Source organism: Salmo salar, chromosome 12, assembly GCF_965601325.2.
Source record: "Salmo salar chromosome 12, fSalSal1, whole genome shotgun sequence".
Lineage (NCBI taxonomy): Eukaryota > Metazoa > Chordata > Actinopteri > Salmoniformes > Salmonidae > Salmo > Salmo salar.
The window spans coordinates 106,790,298-106,815,888 of NC_138302.1; the positions used below are offsets into that span (position 1 = coordinate 106,790,298).

The 25,591-nt window shown below is 45.4% G+C and overlaps 1 protein-coding gene across 1 annotated transcript in view; it reads left to right on the plus strand.

Annotated features, from left to right (window-relative positions):
- The window catches only part of isy1 (ISY1 spliceosome associated protein), a 59,175-nt gene extending 35,757 nt beyond the window's left edge, over positions 1–23,418 (plus strand). The window contains exon 10 of the mRNA XM_045692007.2: positions 22,546–23,418. Coding sequence (XP_045547963.1) covers positions 22,546–22,653 — 108 coding nt within the window. The 3' untranslated portion in view covers positions 22,654–23,418. The remainder of the gene's footprint in view (positions 1–22,545) is intronic.
- Positions 23,419–25,591: the final 2,173 nt, after the last annotated feature.

Below are 25,591 nucleotides of genomic sequence, written 5' to 3' on the forward strand. Positions count from 1 at the left end.
GATTGGGGATGGATAGGGCTAGTTTAGTGATATGATCCTCTCCAGATTGGGGTTGGATAGGGCTAGTTTAGTGATTTGATCCTCTCCAGATTGGGGATGGATAGGGCTAGTTTAGTGATATGATCCTCTCCAGATTGGGGATGGATAGGGCTAGTTTAGTGATATGATCCTCTCCAGATTGGGGATGGATAGGGCTAGTTTAGTGATGTCTTTGATCCTTTCCAGATTGGAGATTGATAGGGCTAGTTTAGTGATATGATCCTCTCCAGATTGGGGATGGATAGGGCTAGTTTAGTGATATGATCCTCTCCAGATTGGGGATGGATAGGGCTAGTTTAGTGATGTCTTTGATCCTCTCCAGATTGGGGATGGATAGGGCTAGTTTAGTGATATGATCCTCTCCAGATTGAGGATGGATAGGGCTAGTTTAGTGATATGATCCTCTCCAGATTGGGGATGGATAGGGCTAGTTTAGTGATATGATCCTCTCCAGATTGGGGATGGGTAGGGCTAGTTTAGTGATATGATCCTCTCCAGATTGGGGATGGGTAGGGCTAGTTTAGTGATATGATCCTCTCCAGATTGGGGATGGATAGGGCTAGTTTAGTGATATGATCCTCTCCAGATTGGGGATGGATAGGGCTAGTTTAGTGATATGATCCTCTCCAGATTGGGGATGGATAGGGCTAGTTTAGTGATATGATCCTCTCCAGATTGGGGATGGATAGGGCTAGTTTAGTGATATGATCCTCTCCAGATTGGGGATGGATAGGGCTAGTTTAGTGATGTCTTTGATCCTCTCCAGATTGGGGATGGATAGGGCTAGTTTAGTGATGTCTTTGATCCTCTCCAGATTGGGGATGGGTAGGGCTAGTTTAGTGATATGATCCTCTCCAGATTGGGGATGGATAGGGCTAGTTTAGTGATATGATCCTCTCCAGATTGGGGATGGATAGGGCTAGTTTAGTGATATGATCCTCTCCAGATTGGGGATGGATAGGGCTAGTTTAGTGATATGATCCTCTCCAGATTGGGGATGGATAGGGCTAGTTTAGTGATATGATCCTCTCCAGATTGGGGATGGATAGGGCTAGTTTAGTGATGTCTTTGATCCTCTCCAGATTGGGGATGGATAGGGCTAGTTTAGTGATATGATCCTCTCCAGATTGGGGATGGATAGGGCTAGTTTAGTGATATGATCCTCTCCAGATTGGGGATGGATAGGGCTAGTTTAGTGATATGATCCTCTCCAGATTGGGGATGGATAGGGCTAGTTTAGTGATATGATCCTCTCCAGATTGGGGATGGATAGGGCTAGTTTAGTGATATGATCCTCTCCAGATTGGGGATGGATAGGGCTAGTTTAGTGATATGATCCTCTCCAGATTGGGGTTGGATAGGGCTAGTTTAGTGATATGATCCTCTCCAGATTGGGGATGGATAGGGCTAGTTTAGTGATGTCTTTGATCCTCTCCAGATTGGGGATGGATAGGGCTAGTTTAGTGATATGATCCTCTCCAGATTGGGGATGGATAGGGCTAGTTTAGTGATATGATCCTCTCCAGATTGGGGATGGATAGGGCTAGTTTAGTGATGTCTTTGATCCTCTCCAGATTGGGGATGGATAGGGCTAGTTTAGTGATATGATCCTCTCCAGATTGGGGATGGATAGGGCTAGTTTAGTGATATGATCCTCTCCAGATTGGGGATGGATAGGGCTAGTTTAGTGATGTGATCCTCTCCAGATTGGGGATGGATAGGGCTAGTTTAGTGATATGATCCTCTCCAGATTGGGGATGGATAGGGCTAGTTTAGTGATATGATCCTCTCCAGATTGGGGATGGATAGGGCTAGTTTAGTGATATGATCCTCTCCAGATTGGGGATGGATAGGGCTAGTTTAGTGATGTCTTTGATCCTCTCCAGATTGGGGATGGATAGGGCTAGTTTAGTGATGTCTTTGATCCTCTCCAGATTGGGGATGGATAGGGCTAGTTTAGTGATATGATCCTCTCCAGATTGGGGATGGATAGGGCTAGTTTAGTGATATGATCCTCTCCAGATTGGGGATGGATAGGGCTAGTTTAGTGATATGATCCTCTCCAGATTGGGGATGGATAGGGCTAGTTTAGTGATATGATCCTCTCCAGATTGGGGATGGATAGGGCTAGTTTAGTGATATGATCCTCTCCAGATTGGGGATGGATAGGGCTAGTTTAGTGATATGATCCTCTCCAGATTGGGGATGGATAGGGCTAGTTTAGTGATATGATCCTCTCCAGATTGGGGATGGATAGGGCTAGTTTAGTGATATGATCCTCTCCAGATTGGGGATGGATAGGGCTAGTTTAGTGATATGATCCTCTCCAGATTGGGGATGGATAGGGCTAGTTTAGTGATATGATCCTCTCCAGATTGGGGATGGATAGGGCTAGTTTAGTGATATGATCCTCTCCAGATTGGGGATGGATAGGGCTAGTTTAGTGACATGATCCTCTCCAGATTGGGGATGGATAGGGCTAGTTTAGTGATATGATCCTCTCCAGATTGGGGATGGATAGGGCTAGTTTAGTGATATGATCCTCTCCAGATTGGGGATGGATAGGGCTAGTTTAGTGATATGATCCTCTCCAGATTGGGGTTGGATAGGGCTAGTTTAGTGATGTCTTTGATCCTCTCCAGATTGGGGATGGATAGGGCTAGTTTAGTGATATGATCCTCTCCAGATTGGGGATGGTTAGGGCTAGTTTAGTGATATGATCCTCTCCAGATTGGGGATGGATAGGGCTAGTTTAGTGATGTGATCCTCTCCAGATTGGGGATGGATAGGGCTAGTTTAGTGATATGATCCTCTCCAGATTGGGGATGGATAGGGCTAGTTTAGTGATATGATCCTCTCCAGATTGGGGATGGTTAGGGCTAGTTTAGTGATATGATCCTCTCCAGATTGGGGATGGATAGGGCTAGTTTAGTGATATGATCCTCTCCAGATTGGGGATGGATAGGGCTAGTTTAGTGATATGATCCTCTCCAGATTGGGGATGGATAGGGCTAGTTTAGTGATATGATCCTCTCCAGATTGGGGATGGATAGGGCTAGTTTAGTGATATGATCCTCTCCAGATTGGGGATGGATAGGGCTAGTTTAGTGATGTCTTTGATCCTCTCCAGATTGGGGATGGATAGGGCTAGTTTAGTGATATGATCCTCTCCAGATTGGGGATGGATAGGGCTAGTTTAGTGATGTCTTTGATCCTCTCCAGATTGGGGATGGATAGGGCTAGTTTAGTGATATGATCCTCTCCAGATTGGGGATGGATAGGGCTAGTTTAGTGATATGATCCTCTCCAGATTGGGGATGGATAGGGCTAGTTTAGTGATGTCTTTGATCCTCTCCAGATTGGGGATGGTTAGGGCTAGTTTAGTGATATGATCCTCTCCAGATTGGGGATGGATAGGGCTAGTTTAGTGATATGATCCTCTCCAGATTGGGGATGGATAGGGCTAGTTTAGTGATATGATCCTCTCCAGATTGGGGATGGATAGGGCTAGTTTAGTGATATGATCCTCTCCAGATTGGGGATGGATAGGGCTAGTTTAGTGATATGATCCTCTCCAGATTGGGGATGGATAGGGCTAGTTTAGTGATATGATCCTCTCCAGATTGGGGATGGATAGGGCTAGTTTAGTGATATGATCCTCTCCAGATTGGGGATGGATAGGGCTAGTTTAGTGATATGATCCTCTCCAGATTGGGGATGGATAGGGCTAGTTTAGTGATATGATCCTCTCCAGATTGGGGATGGATAGGGCTAGTTTAGTGATGTCTTTGATCCTCTCCAGATTGGGGATGGATAGGGCTAGTTTAGTGATATGATCCTCTCCAGATTGGGGATGGATAGGGCTAGTTTAGTGATATGATCCTCTCCAGATTGGGGATGGATAGGGCTAGTTTAGTGATGTCTTTGATCCTCTCCAGATTGGGGATGGATAGGGCTAGTTTAGTGATGTCTTTGATCCTCTCCAGATTGGGGATGGATAGGGCTAGTTTAGTGATATGATCCTCTCCAGATTGGGGATGGATAGGGCTAGTTTAGTGATATGATCCTCTCCAGATTGGGGATGGATAGGGCTAGTTTAGTGATATGATCCTCTCCAGATTGGGGATGGATAGGGCTAGTTTAGTGATGTCTTTGATCCTCTCCAGATTGGGGATGGATAGGGCTAGTTTAGTGATATGATCCTCTCCAGATTGGGGATGGATAGGGCTAGTTTAGTGATATGATCCTCTCCAGATTGGGGATGGGTAGGGCTAGTTTAGTGATATGATCCTCTCCAGATTGGGGTTGGATAGGGCTAGTTTAGTGATATGATCCTCTCCAGATTGGGGATGGATAGGGCTAGTTTAGTGATGTCTTTGATCCTCTCCAGATTGGGGATGGATAGGGCTAGTTTAGTGATATGATCCTCTCCAGATTGGGGATGGTTAGGGCTAGTTTAGTGATATGATCCTCTCCAGATTGGGGATGGATAGGGCTAGTTTAGTGATGTCTTTGATCCTCTCCAGATTGGGGATGGATAGGGCTAGTTTAGTGATATGATCCTCTCCAGATTGGGGATGGATAGGGCTAGTTTAGTGATATGATCCTCTCCAGATTGGGGATGGATAGGGCTAGTTTAGTGATATGATCCTCTCCAGATTGGGGATGGATAGGGCTAGTTTAGTGATATGATCCTCTCCAGATTGGGGATGGATAGGGCTAGTTTAGTGATATTGATCCTCTCCAGATTGGGGATGGATAGGGCTAGTTTAGTGATATGATCCTCTCCAGATTGGGGATGGATAGGGCTAGTTTAGTGATATGATCCTCTCCAGATTGGGGATGGATAGGGCTAGTTTAGTGATGTCTTTGATCCTCTCCAGATTGGGGATGGATAGGGCTAGTTTAGTGATATGATCCTCTCCAGATTGGGGATGGATAGGGCTAGTTTAGTGATATGATCCTCTCCAGATTGGGGATGGATAGGGCTAGTTTAGTGATATGATCCTCTCCAGATTGGGGATGGATAGGGCTAGTTTAGTGATATGATCCTCTCCAGATTGGGGATGGATAGGGCTAGTTTAGTGATATGATCCTCTCCAGATTGGGGATGGATAGGGCTAGTTTAGTGATATGATCCTCTCCAGATTGGGGATGGATAGGGCTAGTTTAGTGATATGATCCTCTCCAGATTGGGGATGGATAGGGCTAGTTTAGTGATATGATCCTCTCCAGATTGGGGATGGATAGGGCTAGTTTAGTGATATGATCCTCTCCAGATTGGGGATGGATAGGGCTAGTTTAGTGATATGATCCTCTCCAGATTGGGGATGGATAGGGCTAGTTTAGTGATATGATCCTCTCCAGATTGGGGATGGATAGGGCTAGTTTAGTGATATGATCCTCTCCAGATTGGGGATGGATAGGGCTAGTTTAGTGATATGATCCTCTCCAGATTGGGGATGGTTAGGGCTAGTTTAGTGATATGATCATCTCCAGATTGGGGATGGATAGGGCTAGTTTAGTGATATGATCCTCTCCAGATTGGGGATGGATAGGGCTAGTTTAGTGATGTCTTTGATCCTCTCCAGATTGGGGTTGGATAGGGCTAGTTTAGTGATATGATCCTCTCCAGATTGGGGATGGATAGGGCTAGTTTAGTGATATGATCCTCTCCAGATTGGGGATGGTTAGGGCTAGTTTAGTGATATGATCCTCTCCAGATTGGGGATGGATAGGGCTAGTTTAGTGATGTGATCCTCTCCAGATTGGGGATGGATAGGGCTAGTTTAGTGATATGATCCTCTCCAGATTGGGGTTGGATAGGGCTAGTTTAGTGATTTGATCCTCTCCAGATTGGGGATGGATAGGGCTAGTTTAGTGATATGATCCTCTCCAGATTGGGGATGGATAGGGCTAGTTTAGTGATATGATCCTCTCCAGATTGGGGATGGATAGGGCTAGTTTAGTGATGTCTTTGATCCTCTCCAGATTGGAGATTGATAGGGCTAGTTTAGTGATATGATCCTCTCCAGATTGGGGATGGATAGGGCTAGTTTAGTGATATGATCCTCTCCAGATTGGGGATGGATAGGGCTAGTTTAGTGATGTCTTTGATCCTCTCCAGATTGGGGATGGATAGGGCTAGTTTAGTGATATGATCCTCTCCAGATTGAGGATGGATAGGGCTAGTTTAGTGATATGATCCTCTCCAGATTGGGGATGGATAGGGCTAGTTTAGTGATATGATCCTCTCCAGATTGGGGATGGGTAGGGCTAGTTTAGTGATATGATCCTCTCCAGATTGGGGATGGGTAGGGCTAGTTTAGTGATATGATCCTCTCCAGATTGGGGATGGATAGGGCTAGTTTAGTGATATGATCCTCTCCAGATTGGGGATGGATAGGGCTAGTTTAGTGATATGATCCTCTCCAGATTGGGGATGGATAGGGCTAGTTTAGTGATATGATCCTCTCCAGATTGGGGATGGATAGGGCTAGTTTAGTGATATGATCCTCTCCAGATTGGGGATGGATAGGGCTAGTTTAGTGATGTCTTGATCCTCTCCAGATTGGGGATGGATAGGGCTAGTTTAGTGATGTCTTTGATCCTCTCCAGATTGGGGATGGTAGGGCTAGTTTAGTGATATGATCCTCTCCAGATTGGGGATGGATAGGGCTAGTTTAGTGATATGATCCTCTCCAGATTGGGGATGGATAGGGCTAGTTTAGTGATATGATCCTCTCCAGATTGGGGATGGATAGGGCTAGTTTAGTGATATGATCCTCTCCAGATTGGGGATGGATAGGGCTAGTTTAGTGATATGATCCTCTCCAGATTGGGGATGGATAGGGCTAGTTTAGTGATGTCTTTGATCCTCTCCAGATTGGGGATGGATAGGGCTAGTTTAGTGATATGATCCTCTCCAGATTGGGGATGGATAGGGCTAGTTTAGTGATATGATCCTCTCCAGATTGGGGATGGATAGGGCTAGTTTAGTGATATGATCCTCTCCAGATTGGGGATGGATAGGGCTAGTTTAGTGATATGATCCTCTCCAGATTGGGGATGGATAGGGCTAGTTTAGTGATATGATCCTCTCCAGATTGGGGATGGATAGGGCTAGTTTAGTGATATGATCCTCTCCAGATTGGGGTTGGATAGGGCTAGTTTAGTGATATGATCCTCTCCAGATTGGGGATGGATAGGGCTAGTTTAGTGATGTCTTTGATCCTCTCCAGATTGGGGATGGATAGGGCTAGTTTAGTGATATGATCCTCTCCAGATTGGGGATGGATAGGGCTAGTTTAGTGATATGATCCTCTCCAGATTGGGGATGGATAGGGCTAGTTTAGTGATGTCTTTGATCCTCTCCAGATTGGGGATGGATAGGGCTAGTTTAGTGATGTCTTTGATCCTCTCCAGATTGGGGATGGATAGGGCTAGTTTAGTGATATGATCCTCTCCAGATTGGGGATGGATAGGGCTAGTTTAGTGATATGATCCTCTCCAGATTGGGGATGGATAGGGCTAGTTTAGTGATATGATCCTCTCCAGATTGGGGATGGATAGGGCTAGTTTAGTGATGTCTTTGATCCTCTCCAGATTGGGGATGGATAGGGCTAGTTTAGTGATATGATCCTCTCCAGATTGGGGATGGGTAGGGCTAGTTTAGTGATATGATCCTCTCCAGATTGGGGTTGGATAGGGCTAGTTTAGTGATATGATCCTCTCCAGATTGGGGATGGATAGGGCTAGTTTAGTGATATGATCCTCTCCAGATTGGGGATGGATAGGGCTAGTTTAGTGATGTCTTTGATCCTCTCCAGATTGGGGATGGATAGGGCTAGTTTAGTGATATGATCCTCTCCAGATTGGGGATGGTTAGGGCTAGTTTAGTGATATGATCCTCTCCAGATTGGGGATGGATAGGGCTAGTTTAGTGATGTCTTTGATCCTCTCCAGATTGGGGATGGATAGGGCTAGTTTAGTGATATGATCCTCTCCAGATTGGGGATGGATAGGGCTAGTTTAGTGATATGATCCTCTCCAGATTGTGGATGGATAGGGCTAGTTTAGTGATATGATCCTCTCCAGATTGGGGATGGATAGGGCTAGTTTAGTTATATGATCCTCTCCAGATTGGGGATGGATAGGGCTAGTTTAGTGATATGATCCTCTCCAGATTGTGGATGGATAGGGCTAGTTTAGTGATATGATCCTCTCCAGATTGGGGATGGATAGGGCTAGTTTAGTTATATGATCCTCTCCAGATTGGGGATGGATAGGGCTAGTTTAGTGATGTCTTTGATCCTCTCCAGATTGGGGATGGATAGGGCTAGTTTAGTGATATGATCCTCTCCAGATTGGGGATGGATAGGGCTAGTTTAGTGATATGATCCTCTCCAGATTGGGGATGGGTAGGGCTAGTTTAGTGATATGATCCTCTCCAGATTGGGGATGGATAGGGCTAGTTTAGTGATATGATCCTCTCCAGATTGGGGATGGATAGGGCTAGTTTAGTGATATGATCCTCTCCAGATTGGGGATGGATAGGGCTAGTTTAGTGATATGATCCTCTCCAGATTGGGGATGGATAGGGCTAGTTTAGTGATATGATCCTCTCCAGATTGGGGATGGATAGGGCTAGTTTAGTGATGTCTTTGATCCTCTCCAGATTGGGGTTGGATAGGGCTAGTTTAGTGATATGATCCTCTCCAGATTGGGGATGGATAGGGCTAGTTTAGTGATATGATCCTCTCCAGATTGGGGATGGTTAGGGCTAGTTTAGTGATATGATCCTCTCCAGATTGGGGATGGATAGGGCTAGTTTAGTGATGTGATCCTCTCCAGATTGGGGATGGATAGGGCTAGTTTAGTGATATGATCCTCTCCAGATTGGGGATGGATAGGGCTAGTTTAGTGATATGATCCTCTCCAGATTGGGGTTGGATAGGGCTAGTTTAGTGATTTGATCCTCTCCAGATTGGGGATGGATAGGGCTAGTTTAGTGATATGATCCTCTCCAGATTGGGGATGGATAGGGCTAGTTTAGTGATATGATCCTCTCCAGATTGGGGATGGATAGGGCTAGTTTAGTGATGTCTTTGATCCTCTCCAGATTGGAGATTGATAGGGCTAGTTTAGTGATATGATCCTCTCCAGATTGGGGATGGATAGGGCTAGTTTAGTGATATGATCCTCTCCAGATTGGGGATGGATAGGGCTAGTTTAGTGATGTCTTTGATCCTCTCCAGATTGGGGATGGATAGGGCTAGTTTAGTGATATGATCCTCTCCAGATTGAGGATGGATAGGGCTAGTTTAGTGATATGATCCTCTCCAGATTGGGGATGGATAGGGCTAGTTTAGTGATATGATCCTCTCCAGATTGGGGATGGGTAGGGCTAGTTTAGTGATATGATCCTCTCCAGATTGGGGATGGGTAGGGCTAGTTTAGTGATATGATCCTCTCCAGATTGGGGATGGATAGGGCTAGTTTAGTGATATGATCCTCTCCAGATTGGGGATGGATAGGGCTAGTTTAGTGATATGATCCTCTCCAGATTGGGGATGGATAGGGCTAGTTTAGTGATATGATCCTCTCCAGATTGGGGATGGATAGGGCTAGTTTAGTGATATGATCCTCTCCAGATTGGGGATGGATAGGGCTAGTTTAGTGATGTCTTTGATCCTCTCCAGATTGGGGTTGGATAGGGCTAGTTTAGTGATATGATCCTCTCCAGATTGGGGATGGATAGGGCTAGTTTAGTGATGTCTTTGATCCTCTCCAGATTGGGGATGGATAGGGCTAGTTTAGTGATATGATCCTCTCCAGATTGGGGATGGATAGGGCTAGTTTAGTGATATGATCCTCTCCAGATTGGGGATGGATAGGGCTAGTTTAGTGATGTCTTTGATCCTCTCCAGATTGGGGATGGATAGGGCTAGTTTAGTGATGTCTTTGATCCTCTCCAGATTGGGGATGGATAGGGCTAGTTTAGTGATATGATCCTCTCCAGATTGGGGATGGATAGGGCTAGTTTAGTGATATGATCCTCTCCAGATTGGGGTTGGATAGGGCTAGTTTAGTGATATGATCCTCTCCAGATTGGGGATGGATAGGGCTAGTTTAGTGATGTCTTTGATCCTCTCCAGATTGGGGATGGATAGGGCTAGTTTAGTGATGTCTTTGATCCTCTCCAGATTGGGGATGGATAGGGCTAGTTTAGTGATATGATCCTCTCCAGATTGGGGATGGGTAGGGCTAGTTTAGTGATATGATCCTCTCCAGATTGGGGTTGGATAGGGCTAGTTTAGTGATATGATCCTCTCCAGATTGGGGATGGATAGGGCTAGTTTAGTGATGTCTTTGATCCTCTCCAGATTGGGGATGGATAGGGCTAGTTTAGTGATATGATCCTCTCCAGATTGGGGATGGTTAGGGCTAGTTTAGTGATATGATCCTCTCCAGATTGGGGATGGATAGGGCTAGTTTAGTGATGTCTTTGATCCTCTCCAGATTGGGGATGGATAGGGCTAGTTTAGTGATATGATCCTCTCCAGATTGGGGTTGGATAGGGCTAGTTTAGTGATATGATCCTCTCCAGATTGGGGATGGATAGGGCTAGTTTAGTGATATGATCCTCTCCAGATTGGGGATGGATAGGGCTAGTTTAGTGATATGATCCTCTCCAGATTGGGGATGGATAGGGCTAGTTTAGTGATATGATCCTCTCCAGATTGTGGATGGATAGGGCTAGTTTAGTGATATGATCCTCTCCAGATTGGGGATGGATAGGGCTAGTTTAGTTATATGATCCTCTCCAGATTGGGGATGGATAGGGCTAGTTTAGTGATGTCTTTGATCCTCTCCAGATTGGGGATGGATAGGGCTAGTTTAGTGATATGATCCTCTCCAGATTGGGGATGGATAGGGCTAGTTTAGTGATATGATCCTCTCCAGATTGGGGATGGATAGGGCTAGTTTAGTGATATGATCCTCTCCAGATTGGGGATGGATAGGGCTAGTTTAGTGATATGATCCTCTCCAGATTGGGGATGGATAGGGCTAGTTTAGTGATGTCTTTGATCCTCTCCAGATTGGGGTTGGATAGGGCTAGTTTAGTGATATGATCCTCTCCAGATTGGGGATGGATAGGGCTAGTTTAGTGATATGATCCTCTCCAGATTGGGGATGGTTAGGGCTAGTTTAGTGATATGATCCTCTCCAGATTGGGGATGGATAGGGCTAGTTTAGTGATGTGATCCTCTCCAGATTGGGGATGGATAGGGCTAGTTTAGTGATATGATCCTCTCCAGATTGGGGATGGATAGGGCTAGTTTAGTGATATGATCCTCTCCAGATTGGGGTTGGATAGGGCTAGTTTAGTGATTTGATCCTCTCCAGATTGGGGATGGATAGGGCTAGTTTAGTGATGTCTTTGATCCTCTCCAGATTGGAGATTGATAGGGCTAGTTTAGTGATATGATCCTCTCCAGATTGGGGATGGATAGGGCTAGTTTAGTGATATGATCCTCTCCAGATTGGGGATGGATAGGGCTAGTTTAGTGATGTCTTTGATCCTCTCCAGATTGGGGATGGATAGGGCTAGTTTAGTGATATGATCCTCTCCAGATTGAGGATGGATAGGGCTAGTTTAGTGATATGATCCTCTCCAGATTGGGGATGGATAGGGCTAGTTTAGTGATATGATCCTCTCCAGATTGGGGATGGGTAGGGCTAGTTTAGTGATATGATCCTCTCCAGATTGGGGATGGGTAGGGCTAGTTTAGTGATATGATCCTCTCCAGATTGGGGATGGATAGGGCTAGTTTAGTGATATGATCCTCTCCAGATTGGGGATGGATAGGGCTAGTTTAGTGATATGATCCTCTCCAGATTGGGGATGGATAGGGCTAGTTTAGTGATATGATCCTCTCCAGATTGGGGATGGATAGGGCTAGTTTAGTGATATGATCCTCTCCAGATTGGGGATGGATAGGGCTAGTTTAGTGATGTCTTTGATCCTCTCCAGATTGGGGTTGGATAGGGCTAGTTTAGTGATATGATCCTCTCCAGATTGGGGATGGATAGGGCTAGTTTAGTGATGTCTTTGATCCTCTCCAGATTGGGGATGGTTAGGGCTAGTTTAGTGATATGATCCTCTCCAGATTGGGGATGGATAGGGCTAGTTTAGTGATATGATCCTCTCCAGATTGGGGATGGATAGGGCTAGTTTAGTGATATGATCCTCTCCAGATTGGGGATGGATAGGGCTAGTTTAGTGATATGATCCTCTCCAGATTGGGGATGGATAGGGCTAGTTTAGTGATGTCTTTGATCCTCTCCAGATTGGGGATGGTTAGGGCTAGTTTAGTGATGTCTTTGATCCTCTCCAGATTGGGGATGGTTAGGGCTAGTTTAGTGATATGATCCTCTCCAGATTGGGGATGGATAGTGCTAGTTTAGTGAAATGATCCTCTCCAGATTGGGGATGGATAGGGCTAGTTTAGTGATTTGATCCTCTCCAGATTGGGGATGGATAGGGCTAGTTTAGTGATATGATCCTCTCCAGATTGGGGATGGGTAGGGCTAGTTTAGTGATATGATCCTCTCCAGATTGGGGATGGATAGGGCTAGTTTAGTGATATGATCCTCTCCCGATTGGGGATGGATAGGGCTAGTTTAGTGATATGATCCTCTCCAGATTGGGGATGGGTAGGGCTAGTTTAGTGATATGATCCTCTCCAGATTGGGGATGGGTAGGGCTAGTTTAGTGATATGATCCTCTCCAGATTGGGGTTGGGTAGGGCTAGTTTAGTGATATGATCCTCTCCAGATTGGGGTTGGATAGGGCTAGTTTAGTGATATGATCCTCTCCAGATTGGGGATGGATAGGGCTAGTTTAGTGATATGATCCTCTCCAGGTGGGGATGGATAGGGCTAGTTTAGTGATATGATCCTCTCCAGATTGGGGATGGGTAGGGCTAGTTTAGTGATATGATCCTCTCCAGATTGGGGATGGATAGGGCTAGTTTAGTGATATGATCCTCTCCAGATTGGGGTTGGATAGGGCTAGTTTAGTGATATGATCCTCTCCAGATTGGGGATGGATAGGGCTAGTTTAGTGATATGATCCTCTCCAGATTGGGGATGGATAGGGCTAGTTTAGTGATATGATCCTCTCCAGATTGGGGATGGATAGGGCTAGTTTAGTGATGTCTTTGATCCTCTCCAGATTGGGGATGGATATGGCTAGTTTAGTGATATGATCCTCTCCAGGTGGGGATGGATAGGGCTAGTTTAGTGATATGATCCTCTCCAGATTGGGGATGGATAGGGCTAGTTTAGTGATGTCTTTGATCCTCTCCAGATTGGGGATGGATAGGGCTAGTTTAGTGATATGATCCTCTCCAGATTGGGGATGGATAGGGCTAGTTTAGTGATATGATCCTCTCCAGATTGGGGATGGATAGGGCTAGTTTAGTGATATGATCCTCTCCAGATTGGGGATGGATAGGGCTAGTTTAGTGATATGATCCTCTCCAGATTGGGGATGGATAGGGCTAGTTTAGTGATATGATCCTCTCCAGATTGGGGATGGATAGGGCTAGTTTAGTGATGTCTTTGATCCTCTCCAGATTGGGGATGGTTAGGGCTAGTTTATTGATATGATCCTCTCCAGATTGGGGTTGGATAGGGCTAGTTTAGTGATTTGATCCTCTCCAGATTGGGGATGGATAGGGCTAGTTTAGTGATATGATCCTCTCCAGATTGGGGATGGATAGGGCTAGTTTAGTGATATGATCCTCTCCAGATTGGGGATGGATAGGGCTAGTTTAGTGATGTCTTTGATCCTCTCCAGATTGGGGATGGATAGGGCTAGTTTAGTGATGTCTTTGATCCTCTCCAGATTGGGGATGGATAGGGCTAGTTTAGTGATATGATCCTCTCCAGATTGGGGATGGATAGGGCTAGTTTAGTGATATGATCCTCTCCAGATTGGGGATGGATAGGGCTAGTTTAGTGATATGATCCTCTCCAGATTGGGGATGGGTAGGGCTAGTTTAGTGATATGATCCTCTCCAGATTGGGGATGGGTAGGGCTAGTTTAGTGATATGATCCTCTCCAGATTGGGGATGGATAGGGCTAGTTTAGTGATATGATCCTCTCCAGATTGGGGATGGATAGGGCTAGTTTAGTGATATGATCCTCTCCAGATTGGGGATGGATAGGGCTAGTTTAGTGATATGATCCTCTCCAGATTGGGGATGGATAGGGCTAGTTTAGTGATATGATCCTCTCCAGATTGGGGATGGATAGGGCTAGTTTAGTGATATGATCCTCTCCAGATTGGGGATGGATAGGGCTAGTTTAGTGATGTCTTTGATCCTCTCCAGATTGGGGTTGGATAGGGCTAGTTTAGTGATATGATCCTCTCCAGATTGGGGATGGATAGGGCTAGTTTAGTGATGTCTTTGATCCTCTCCAGATTGGGGATGGTTAGGGCTAGTTTAGTGATATGATCCTCTCCAGATTGGGGATGGATAGGGCTAGTTTAGTGATATGATCCTCTCCAGATTGGGGATGGATAGGGCTAGTTTAGTGATATGATCCTCTCCAGATTGGGGATGGATAGGGCTAGTTTAGTGATATGATCCTCTCCAGATTGGGGATGGATAGGGCTAGTTTAGTGATATGATCCTCTCCAGATTGGGGATGGATAGGGCTAGTTTAGTGATGTCTTTGATCCTCTCCAGATTGGGGATGGTTAGGGCTAGTTTAGTGATGTCTTTGATCCTCTCCAGATTGGGGATGGTTAGGGCTAGTTTAGTGATATGATCCTCTCCAGATTGGGGATGGATAGGGCTAGTTTAGTGATATGATCCTCTCCAGATTGGGGATGGGTAGGGCTAGTTTAGTGATATGATCCTCTCCAGATTGGGGTTGGATAGGGCTAGTTTAGTGATATGATCCTCTCCCGATTGGGGATGGATAGGGCTAGTTTAGTGATATGATCCTCTCCAGATTGGGGATGGATAGGGCTAGTTTAGTGATTTGATCCTCTCCAGATTGGGGTTGGATAGGGCTAGTTTAGTGATATGATCCTCTCCAGATTGGGGATGGATAGGGCTAGTTTAGTGATATGATCCTCTCCAGATTGGGGATGGATAGGGCTAGTTTAGTGATATGATCATCTCCAGATTGGGGATGGATAGGGCTAGTTTAGTGATATGATCCTCTCCAGGTGGGGATGGATAGGGCTAGTTTAGTGATGTCTTTGATCCTCTCCAGATTAGGGATGGATAGGGCTAGTTTAGTGATATGATCCTCTCCAGATTGGGGATGGATAGGGCTAGTTTAGTGATATGATCCTCTCCAGATTGGGGATGGATAGGGCTAGTTTAGTGATGTCTTTGATCCTCTCCAGATTGGGGATGGATAGGGCTAGTTTAGTGATATGATCCTCTCCAGATTGGGGATGGATAGGGCTAGTTTAGTGATATGATCCTCTCCAGATTGGGGATGGATAGGGCTAGTTTAGTGATATGATCCTCTCCAGATTGGGGATGGATAGGGCTAGTTTAGTGATGTCTTTGATCCTCTCCAGATTGGGGATGGATAGGGCTAGTTTAGTGATGTCTTTGATCCTCTCCAGATTGGGGATGGATAGGGCTAGTTTAGTGATATGATCCTCTCCAGATTGGGGATGGATAGGGCTAGTTTAGTGATATGAACCTCTCCAGATTGGGGATGGATAGGGCTAGTTTAGTGATATGATCCTCTCCAGATTGGGGATGGGTAGGGCTAGTTTAGTGATATGATCCTCTCCAGATTGGGGATGGGTAGGGCTAGTTTAGTGATATGATCCTCTCCAGATTGGGGATGGATAGGGCTAGTTTAGTGATATGATCCTCTCCAGATTGGGGATGGATAGGGCTAGTTTAGTGATATGATCCTCTCCAGATTGGGGATGGATAGGGCTAGTTTAGTGATATGATCCTCTCCAGATTGGGGATGGATAGGGCTAGTTTAGTGATATGATCCTCTCCAGATTGGGGATGGATAGGGCTAGTTTAGTGATATGATCCTCTCCAGATTGGGGATGGATAGGGCTAGTTTAGTGATGTCTTTGATCCTCTCCAGATTGGGGTTGGATAGGGCTAGTTTAGTGATATGATCCTCTCCAGATTGGGGATGGATAGGGCTAGTTTAGTGATGTCTTTGATCCTCTCCAGATTGGGGATGGTTAGGGCTAGTTTAGTGATATGATCCTCTCCAGATTGGGGATGGATAGGGCTAGTTTAGTGATATGATCCTCTCCAGATTGGGGATGGATAGGGCTAGTTTAGTGATATGATCCTCTCCAGATTGGGGATGGATAGGGCTAGTTTAGTGATATGATCCTCTCCAGATTGGGGATGGATAGGGCTAGTTTAGTGATATGATCCTCTCCAGATTGGGGATGGATAGGGCTAGTTTAGTGATATGATCCTCTCCAGATTGGGGATGGATAGGGCTAGTTTAGTGATATGATCCTCTCCAGATTGGGGATGGATAGGGCTAGTTTAGTGATGTCTTTGATCCTCTCCAGATTGGGGATGGTTAGGGCTAGTTTAGTGATGTCTTTGATCCTCTCCAGATTGGGGATGGTTAGGGCTAGTTTAGTGATATGATCCTCTCCAGATTGGGGATGGATAGGGCTAGTTTAGTGATATGATCCTCTCCAGATTGGGGATGGGTAGGGCTAGTTTAGTGATATGATCCTCTCCAGATTGGGGTTGGATAGGGCTAGTTTAGTGATATGATCCTCTCCCGATTGGGGATGGATAGGGCTAGTTTAGTGATATGATCCTCTCCAGATTGGGGATGGATAGGGCTAGTTTAGTGATTTGATCCTCTCCAGATTGGGGTTGGATAGGGCTAGTTTAGTGATATGATCCTCTCCAGATTGGGGATGGATAGGGCTAGTTTAGTGATATGATCCTCTCCAGATTGGGGATGGATAGGGCTAGTTTAGTGATATGATCATCTCCAGATTGGGGATGGATAGGGCTAGTTTAGTGATATGATCCTCTCCAGGTGGGGATGGATAGGGCTAGTTTAGTGATGTCTTTGATCCTCTCCAGATTAGGGATGGATAGGGCTAGTTTAGTGATATGATCCTCTCCAGATTGGGGATGGATAGGGCTAGTTTAGTGATATGATCCTCTCCAGATTGGGGATGGATAGGGCTAGTTTAGTGATGTCTTTGATCCTCTCCAGATTGGGGATGGATAGGGCTAGTTTAGTGATATGATCCTCTCCAGATTGGGGATGGATAGGGCTAGTTTAGTGATATGATCCTCTCCAGATTGGGGATGGATAGGGCTAGTTTAGTGATATGATCCTCTCCAGATTGGGGATGGATAGTGCTAGTTTAGTGATATGATCCTCTCCAGATTGGGGATGGATAGGGCTAGTTTAGTGATATGATCCTCTCCAGATTGGGGATGGATAGGGCTAGTTTAGTGATGTCTTTGATCCTCTCCAGATTGGGGATGGATAGGGCTAGTTTAGTGATATGATCCTCTCCAGATTGGGGATGGATAGGGCTAGTTTAGTGATATGATCCTCTCCAGATTGGGGATGGATAGGGCTAGTTTAGTGATATGATCCTCTCCAGATTGGGGATGGATAGGGCTAGTTTAGTGATGTCTTTGATCCTCTCCAGATTGGGGTTGGATAGGGCTAGTTTAGTGATATGATCCTCTCCAGATTGGGGATGGATAGGGCTAGTTTAGTGATGTCTTTGATCCTCTCCAGATTGGGGATGGTTAGGGCTAGTTTAGTGATATGATCCTCTCCAGATTGGGGATGGATAGGGCTAGTTTAGTGATGTCTTTGATCCTCTCCAGATTGGGGATGGTTAGGGCTAGTTTAGTGATATGATCCTCTCCAGATTGGGGATGGATAGGGCTAGTTTAGTGATATGATCCTCTCCAGATTGGGGATGGATAGGGCTAGTTTAGTGATGTCTTTGATCCTCTCCAGATTGGGGATGGTTAGGGCTAGTTTAGTTATGTCTTTGATCCTCTCCAGATTGGGGATGGTTAGGGCTAGTTTAGTGATATGATCCTCTCCAGATTGGGGATGGATAGGGCTAGTTTAGTGATATGATCCTCTCCAGATTGGGGATGGATAGGGCTAGTTTAGTGATATGATCCTCTCCAGATTGGGGATGGATAGGGCTAGTTTAGTGATATGATCCTCTCCAGATTGGGGTTGGATAGGGCTAGTTTAGTGATATGATCCTCTCCAGATTGGGGATGGATAGGGCTAGTTTAGTGATATGATCATCTCCAGATTGGGGATGGATAGGGCTAGTTTAGTGATATGATCCTCTCCAGATTGGGGATGGATAGGGCTAGTTTAGTGATGTCTTTGATCCTCTCCAGATTGGGGATGGATAGGGCTAGTTTAGTGATATGATCCTCTCCAGATTGGGGATGGATAGGGCGGTGAGCGTCCTCTCCAGTGGGGATGGTGGGCGGTGTTGATCCTCTCCAGATTGGGGATGGATAGGGCTAGTTTAGTGATATGATCCTCTCCAGATTGGGGATGGATAGGGCTAGTTTAGTGATATGATCCTCTCCAGATTGGGGATGGATAGGGCTAGTTTAGTGATATGATCCTCTCCAGATTGGGGATGGATAGGGCTAGTTTAGTGATATGATCCTCTCCAGATTGGGGATGGATAGGGCTAGTTTAGTGATATGATCCTCTCCAGATTGGGGATGGATAGGGCTAGTTTAGTGATATGATCCTCTCCAGATTGGGGATGGATAGGGCTAGTTTAGTGATATGATCCTCTCCAGATTGGGGTTGGATAGGGCTAGTTTAGTGATATGATCCTCTCCAGATTGGGGATGGATAGGGCTAGTTTAGTGATATGATCATCTCCAGATTGGGGATGGATAGGGCTAGTTTAGTGATATGATCCTCTCCAGATTGGGGATGGATAGGGCTAGTTTAGTGATGTCTTTGATCCTCTCCAGATTGGGGATGGATAGGGCTAGTTTAGTGATATGATCCTCTCCAGATTGGGGATGGATAGGGCTAGTTTAGTGATGTCTTTGATCCTCTCCAGATTGGGGATGGATAGGGCTAGTTTAGTGATATGATCCTCTCCAGATTGGGGATGGATAGGGCTAGTTTAGTGATATGATCCTCTCCAGATTGGGGATGGATAGGGCTAGTTTAGTGATATGATCCTCTCCAGATTGGGGATGGATAGGGCTAGTTTAGTGATATGATCCTCTCCAGATTGGGGATGGATAGGGCTAGTTTAGTGATATGATCCTCTCCAGATTGGGGATGGATAGGGCTAGTTTAGTGATATGATCCTCTCCAGATTGGGGATGGATAGGGCTAGTTTAGTGATATGATCCTCTCCAGGTGGGGATGGATAAGGCTAGTTTAGTGATATGATCCTCTCCAGATTGGGGTTGGATAGGGCTAGTTTAGTGATATGATCCTCTCCAGATTGGGGATGGATAGGGCTAGTTTAGTGATATGATCCTCTCCAGATTGGGGATGGATAGGGCTAGTTTAGTGATGTCTTTGATCCTCTCCAGATTGGGGATGGATAGGGCTAGTTTAGTGATATGATCCTCTCCAGATTGGGGATGGATAGGGCTAGTTTAGTGATATGATCCTCTCCAGATTGGGGATGGATAGGGCTAGTTTAGTGATATGATCCTCTCCAGATTGGGGATGGATAGGGCTAGTTTAGTGATATGATCCTCTCCAGATTGGGGATGGATAGGGCTAGTTTAGTGATATGATCCTCTCCAGATTGGGGATGGATAGGGCTAGTTTAGTGATATGATCCTCTCCAGATTGGGGATGGATAGGGCTAGTTTAGTGATATGATCCTCTCCAGATTGGGGATGGTTAGGGCTAGTTTAGTGATATGATCCTCTCCAGATTGGGGTTGGATAGGGCTAGTTTAGTGATATGATCCTCTCCAGATTGGGGATGGGTAGGGCTAGTTTAGTGATGTCTTTGATCCTCTCCAGATTGGGGATGGATAGGGCTAGTTTAGTGATATGATCCTCTCCAGATTGGGGATGGATAGGGCTAGTTTAGTGATGTCTTTGATCCTCTCCAGATTGGGGATGGTTAGGGCTAGTTTAGTGATATGATCCTCTCCAGATTGGGGATGGATAGGGCTAGTTTAGTGATATGATCCTCTCCAGATTGGGGATGGATAGGGCTAGTTTAGTGATATGATCCTCTCCAGATTGGGGATGGATAGGGCTAGTTTAGTGATGTCTTTGATCCTCTCCAGATTGGGGATGGATAGGGCTAGTTTAGTGATATGATCCTCTCCAGATTGGGGATGGATAGGGCTAGTTTAGTGATATGATCCTCTCCAGATTGGGGATGGATAGGGCTAGTTTAGTGATATGATCCTCTCCAGATTGGGGATGGATAGGGCTAGTTTAGTGATATGATCCTCTCCAGATTGGGGATGGATAGGGCTAGTTTAGTGATATGATCCTCTCCAGATTGGGGATGGATAGGGCTAGTTTAGTGATATGATCCTCTCCAGATTGGGGATGGATAGGGCTAGTTTAGTGATATCATCCTCTCCAGATTGGGGATGGATAGGGCTAGTTTAGTGATGTCTTTGATCCTCTCCAGATTGGGGTTGGATAGGGCTAGTTTAGTGATATGATCCTCTCCAGATTGGGGTTGGATAGGGCTAGTTTAGTGATGTCTTTGATCCTCTCCAGATTGGGGATGGTTAGGGCTAGTTTAGTGATATGATCCTCTCCAGATTGGGGATGGATAGGGCTAGTTTAGTGATATGATCCTCTCCAGATTGGGGATGGATAGGGCTAGTTTAGTGATGTCTTTGATCCTCTCCAGATTGGGGATGGTTAGGGCTAGTTTAGTTATGTCTTTGATCCTCTCCAGATTGGGGATGGTTAGGGCTAGTTTAGTGATATGATCCTCTCCAGATTGGGGATGGATAGGGCTAGTTTAGTGATATGATCCTCTCCAGATTGGGGATGGTTAGGGCTAGTTTAGTGATGTCTTTGATCCTCTCCAGATTGGGGATGGATAGGGCTAGTTTAGTGATATGATCCTCTCCAGATTGGGGATGGATAGGGCTAGTTTAGTGATGTCTTTGATCCTCTCCAGATTGGGGATGGATAGGGCTAGTTTAGTGATATGATCCTCTCCAGATTGGGGATGGATAGGGCTAGTTTAGTGATATGATCCTCTCCCGATTGGGGATGGATAGGGCTAGTTTAGTGATATGATCCTCTCCCGATTGGGGATGGATAGGGCTAGTTTAGTGATATGATCCTCTCCAGATTGGGGATGGATAGGGCTAGTTTAGTGATATGATCCTCTCCAGATTGGGGATGGATAGGGCTAGTTTAGTGATATGATCCTCTCCAGATTGGGGTTGGATAGGGCTAGTTTAGTGATATGATCCTCTCCAGATTGGGGATGGATAGGGCTAGTTTAGTGATATGATCCTCTCCAGATTGGGGATGGATAGGGCTAGTTTAGTGATATGATCCTCTCCAGATTGGGGATGGATAGGGCTAGTTTAGTGATATGATCCTCTCCAGATTGGGGATGGATAGGGCTAGTTTAGTGATGTCTTTGATCCTCTCCAGATTGGGGATGGATAGGGCTAGTTTAGTGATGTCTTTGATCCTCTCCAGATTGGGGATGGATAGGGCTAGTTTAGTGATATGATCCTCTCCAGATTGGGGATGGATAGGGCTAGTTTAGTGATATGATCCTCTCCAGATTGGGGATGGATAGGGCTAGTTTAGTGATATGATCCTCTCCAGATTGGGGATGGATAGGGCTAGTTTAGTGATATGATCCTCTCCAGATTGGGGTTGGATAGGGCTAGTTTAGTGATATGATCCTCTCCAGATTGGGGATGGATAGGGCTAGTTTAGTGATATGATCCTCTCCAGATTGGGGATGGATAGGGCTAGTTTAGTGATATCATCCTCTCCAGATTGGGGATGGATAGGGCTAGTTTAGTGATGTCTTTGATCCTCTCCAGATTGGGGTTAAGTTAAAAACACGCACCGCAACTTTGTCGACTACTAAGCATTTTTTAAACGCTTTGGGCTGGATGTGTTAATGTAAAGTTTGAATATGCATAATCTATGAGCAGACTTACTGCTTTACCTCAGTTAGCGATGAAATCCCTAGTTTAAAAGTGACTGTTTTCTGGAAACTGTGCAGCACCATTTTCCCTAAATGGGCCAGCACCCTAGCCGTTCGAGTTCTAGCCAATGAGCTTCAGCCCCTCGCCATTTGAGCGACAGCTAGAAAGAGGCACATCATACACACACACACAGCAGAGCGATGACGTACACAGTTTTCTGGGACGTGAACGCTACTTTCAGAACTACTGGCTAAGAAGTATACAAAAAAAAGTACCAGAGAACCTCTTGAATAAATCTTTGTGTTTCTAGATTGAGGAGGCGTTGGTGAGAAGGAAGAAGATGGAGCTCCTTCAGAAGTACGCCAGTGAGACCCTGATGGCCCAAAGTGAGGAGGCCAAGACACTGCTGGGGCTGTAGTGGAGAGAGGGAGATCGAGGACTGAATGGGCTGTAGTGGAGAGAGGGAGATCGAGGACTGAATGGGCTGTAGTGGAGAGAGGGAGATCGAGGACTGAATGGGCTGTAGTGGAGAGAGGGAGATTGAGGACTGAATGGGCTGTAGTGGAGAGAGGGAGATCGAGGACTGAATGGGCTGTAGTGGAGAGAGGGAGATCGAGGACTGAATGGGCTGTAGTGGAGAGAGGGAGATCGAGGACTGAATGGGCTGTAGTGGAGAGAGGGAGATCGAGGACTGAATGGGCTGTAGTGGAGAGAGGGAGATCGAGGACTGAATGGGCTGTAGTGGAGAGAGGGGGATCGAGGACTGAATGGGCTGTAGTGGAGAGAGGGAGATCGAGGACTGAATGGGCTGTAGTGGAGAGATGGAGGAGAGATCGATCTCTCTAGGGCTGAAGGAGTGTAATAATGTTGGGATGAGGTGTCATGGCCTGCTTTTCCCAGACTATATAACCAACTCCTTCCTATTCTTAGTGCTCGTACTAAACTAATCAGAGGTTTGGCTGTAGCAGGAACAGACCTGGGACCAGGTTAGTCATGAGAATGGGATAATGTCTTGCTTGGTCTGTTGGAGGTACAGAACCACATTGTGTTGTATCATGATGTAATGTTACAAGCCTTGTAAATTAATAACTTTCTTTTTTTTTTAAAATTTTTAAAACAATTTTACATTTTCCGAAGTACTCTATTTTCATCTGAATAAAATATTGTCCATCATTCCTTTCCACCACTGGTAGCGTTGATTCTAGCATTTCCATTATTGACCTGTTGAATGTTTCTGCGTTAGACCCCATGCCTCCCATCACCCTGTGTGTGTGTGTGTGTGTGTGTGTGTGTGTGTGTGTGTGCGCTGTAAACAGTAGATTGGAGGAAGGCTAGTTCATGTGACAGTAGGACCATAGGAACTAGTGACTCCCTCCCCAGCAGGACTCAAATATACACTGAGTGGACAACATGCTCTTTCCATTACAGACTGACCAGGTGAATCCAGGTGAAAACTTTGATCCCTTATTGATGTCACTTGTTAAATCCACTTCAATCAGTGTAGATGAAGGGGAGGAGACAAGTTAAAGAAGGATTTCTAAACCTTGAGTCAATTGAGACATGGATTGTGTATGTGCCATTCAGATGCTTAGTAGACAAGACAGAAGATTGAAGTGTCTTTGAACAGGGTATGGTAGTAGGTGCCAGGCGAACCGGTTTGTGTCAAGAACTGCAACGCTGCTGCTTTTTCACGCTCAACAGTTTCCCGTGTGTATCAAGAATGGTCCCCCACCCAAAGGACATCCATCCAACTTGACACAACTGTGGAAAGAATTGGAGTCCACATGGGCCAGCATCCCTGTGGAACCCAGTTATAACTAAAAGCATTGTGTTTGGGACAAATCATAAATTAAACCCTAAACCTCAACTACATTTTGTAATGAATAATGTGCAAGTTGAGGTGACTAAACTGCTTGGAGTAACCCTGGATTGTAAACTGTCCTGGTCAAAACATATTGATACAACAGTAGCTAAGATGGGGAGAAGTCTGTCCATAATAAAGCACTGCTCTACCTTCTTAACAACACAATCAACAAGGCAGGTCCTACAGGCCCTAGTTTCTACCTTCTTAACAACACTATCAACAAGGCAGGTCCTACAGGCCCTAGTTTCTACCTTCTCTACAACACTATCAACAAGACAGGTCCTACAGGCCCTAGTTTCTACCTTCTTAATAACACTATCAACAAGGCAGGTCCTACAGACCCTAGTTTCTACCTTCTTAACAGCACTATCAACAAGGCAGGTCCTACAGGCCCTAGTTTTGTTACACCTGGACTACTGTTCAGTCGTGTGGTCAGGTGCCACAAAGAGGGACTTGGGAAAATTGCAGTTGTCTCAGAACAGGGCAGCACAGCTGGCCCTTAAATGTACACGTAGAGCTAACATTAATATGCATGTCAATCTCTCACTGCTCAAAGTGGAGGAGAGATTGACTTCATCACTACTTGTTTTTGTAAGAGGTGTCAGTTTAAAATACTAGCACACAGCTCTTACAAAAACAAGTAGTGATGAAGTCAATCTCCCCACAAGACATGCCACCAGAGGTCTCTTCACAGTCCCCAAGTCCAGAACAGACTATGGGAGGAGCACAGTACTGCATAGAACCATGACTACATAGAACTCTATTCCACATCAGGTAACTGATGCAGCAGTCGATCAGATTTAAAAAGCAGATAAAAATTCACTTTATGAAACAGCGGAGACTGTGAAGCAGCACAGACACATGTAAACACACACACATGGATTTTGAGTTGTAGACCTGTGGTAGTGGTGTATGGGCCTGAGGGAACACGGTGTGTTGTGAATTCTGTAATGACTGTATTGTAATGTTTTTAAAATGGTATAACTGCCTTAATTTCCCCAGGAAGAGTAGCTGCTGCCATAAATACAAATAACAGCATTCCCCTGCGTTCCACTGGCCAAGTGAGTCTGCAGTCACGTGGTGCCAAAGAAATGGCTTCAAATGTCCTATCATTCTGTCATCAGGTAGGAGGGAAATGTAGAATGCTAAAGACTCATCTTCAGTTTACTATTTTAATAGATGACAACTGTTTATTACAGATTTCTAAGTCTACCTTTTGGGTTTATAGATCAATTATAAATCAGTAATAAACAATTATGTCAATTTGAAACTGTAAAACCTAAAAGTCCTTGATAGTTTATGGCTGGACCTTTTTAATAATAATAATGTAGTAGGAAAAATAATGGAATGGAATTGGCCTATATAGAACATTACGTTCCATTTAGGACAAGAAGACAGCTGACAGTGAGAATGGCACTGGAGGGGACAGTGAGAATGGCACTGGAGGGGACAGTGAGAATGGCACTGGAGGGGACAGTGAGAATGGCACTGG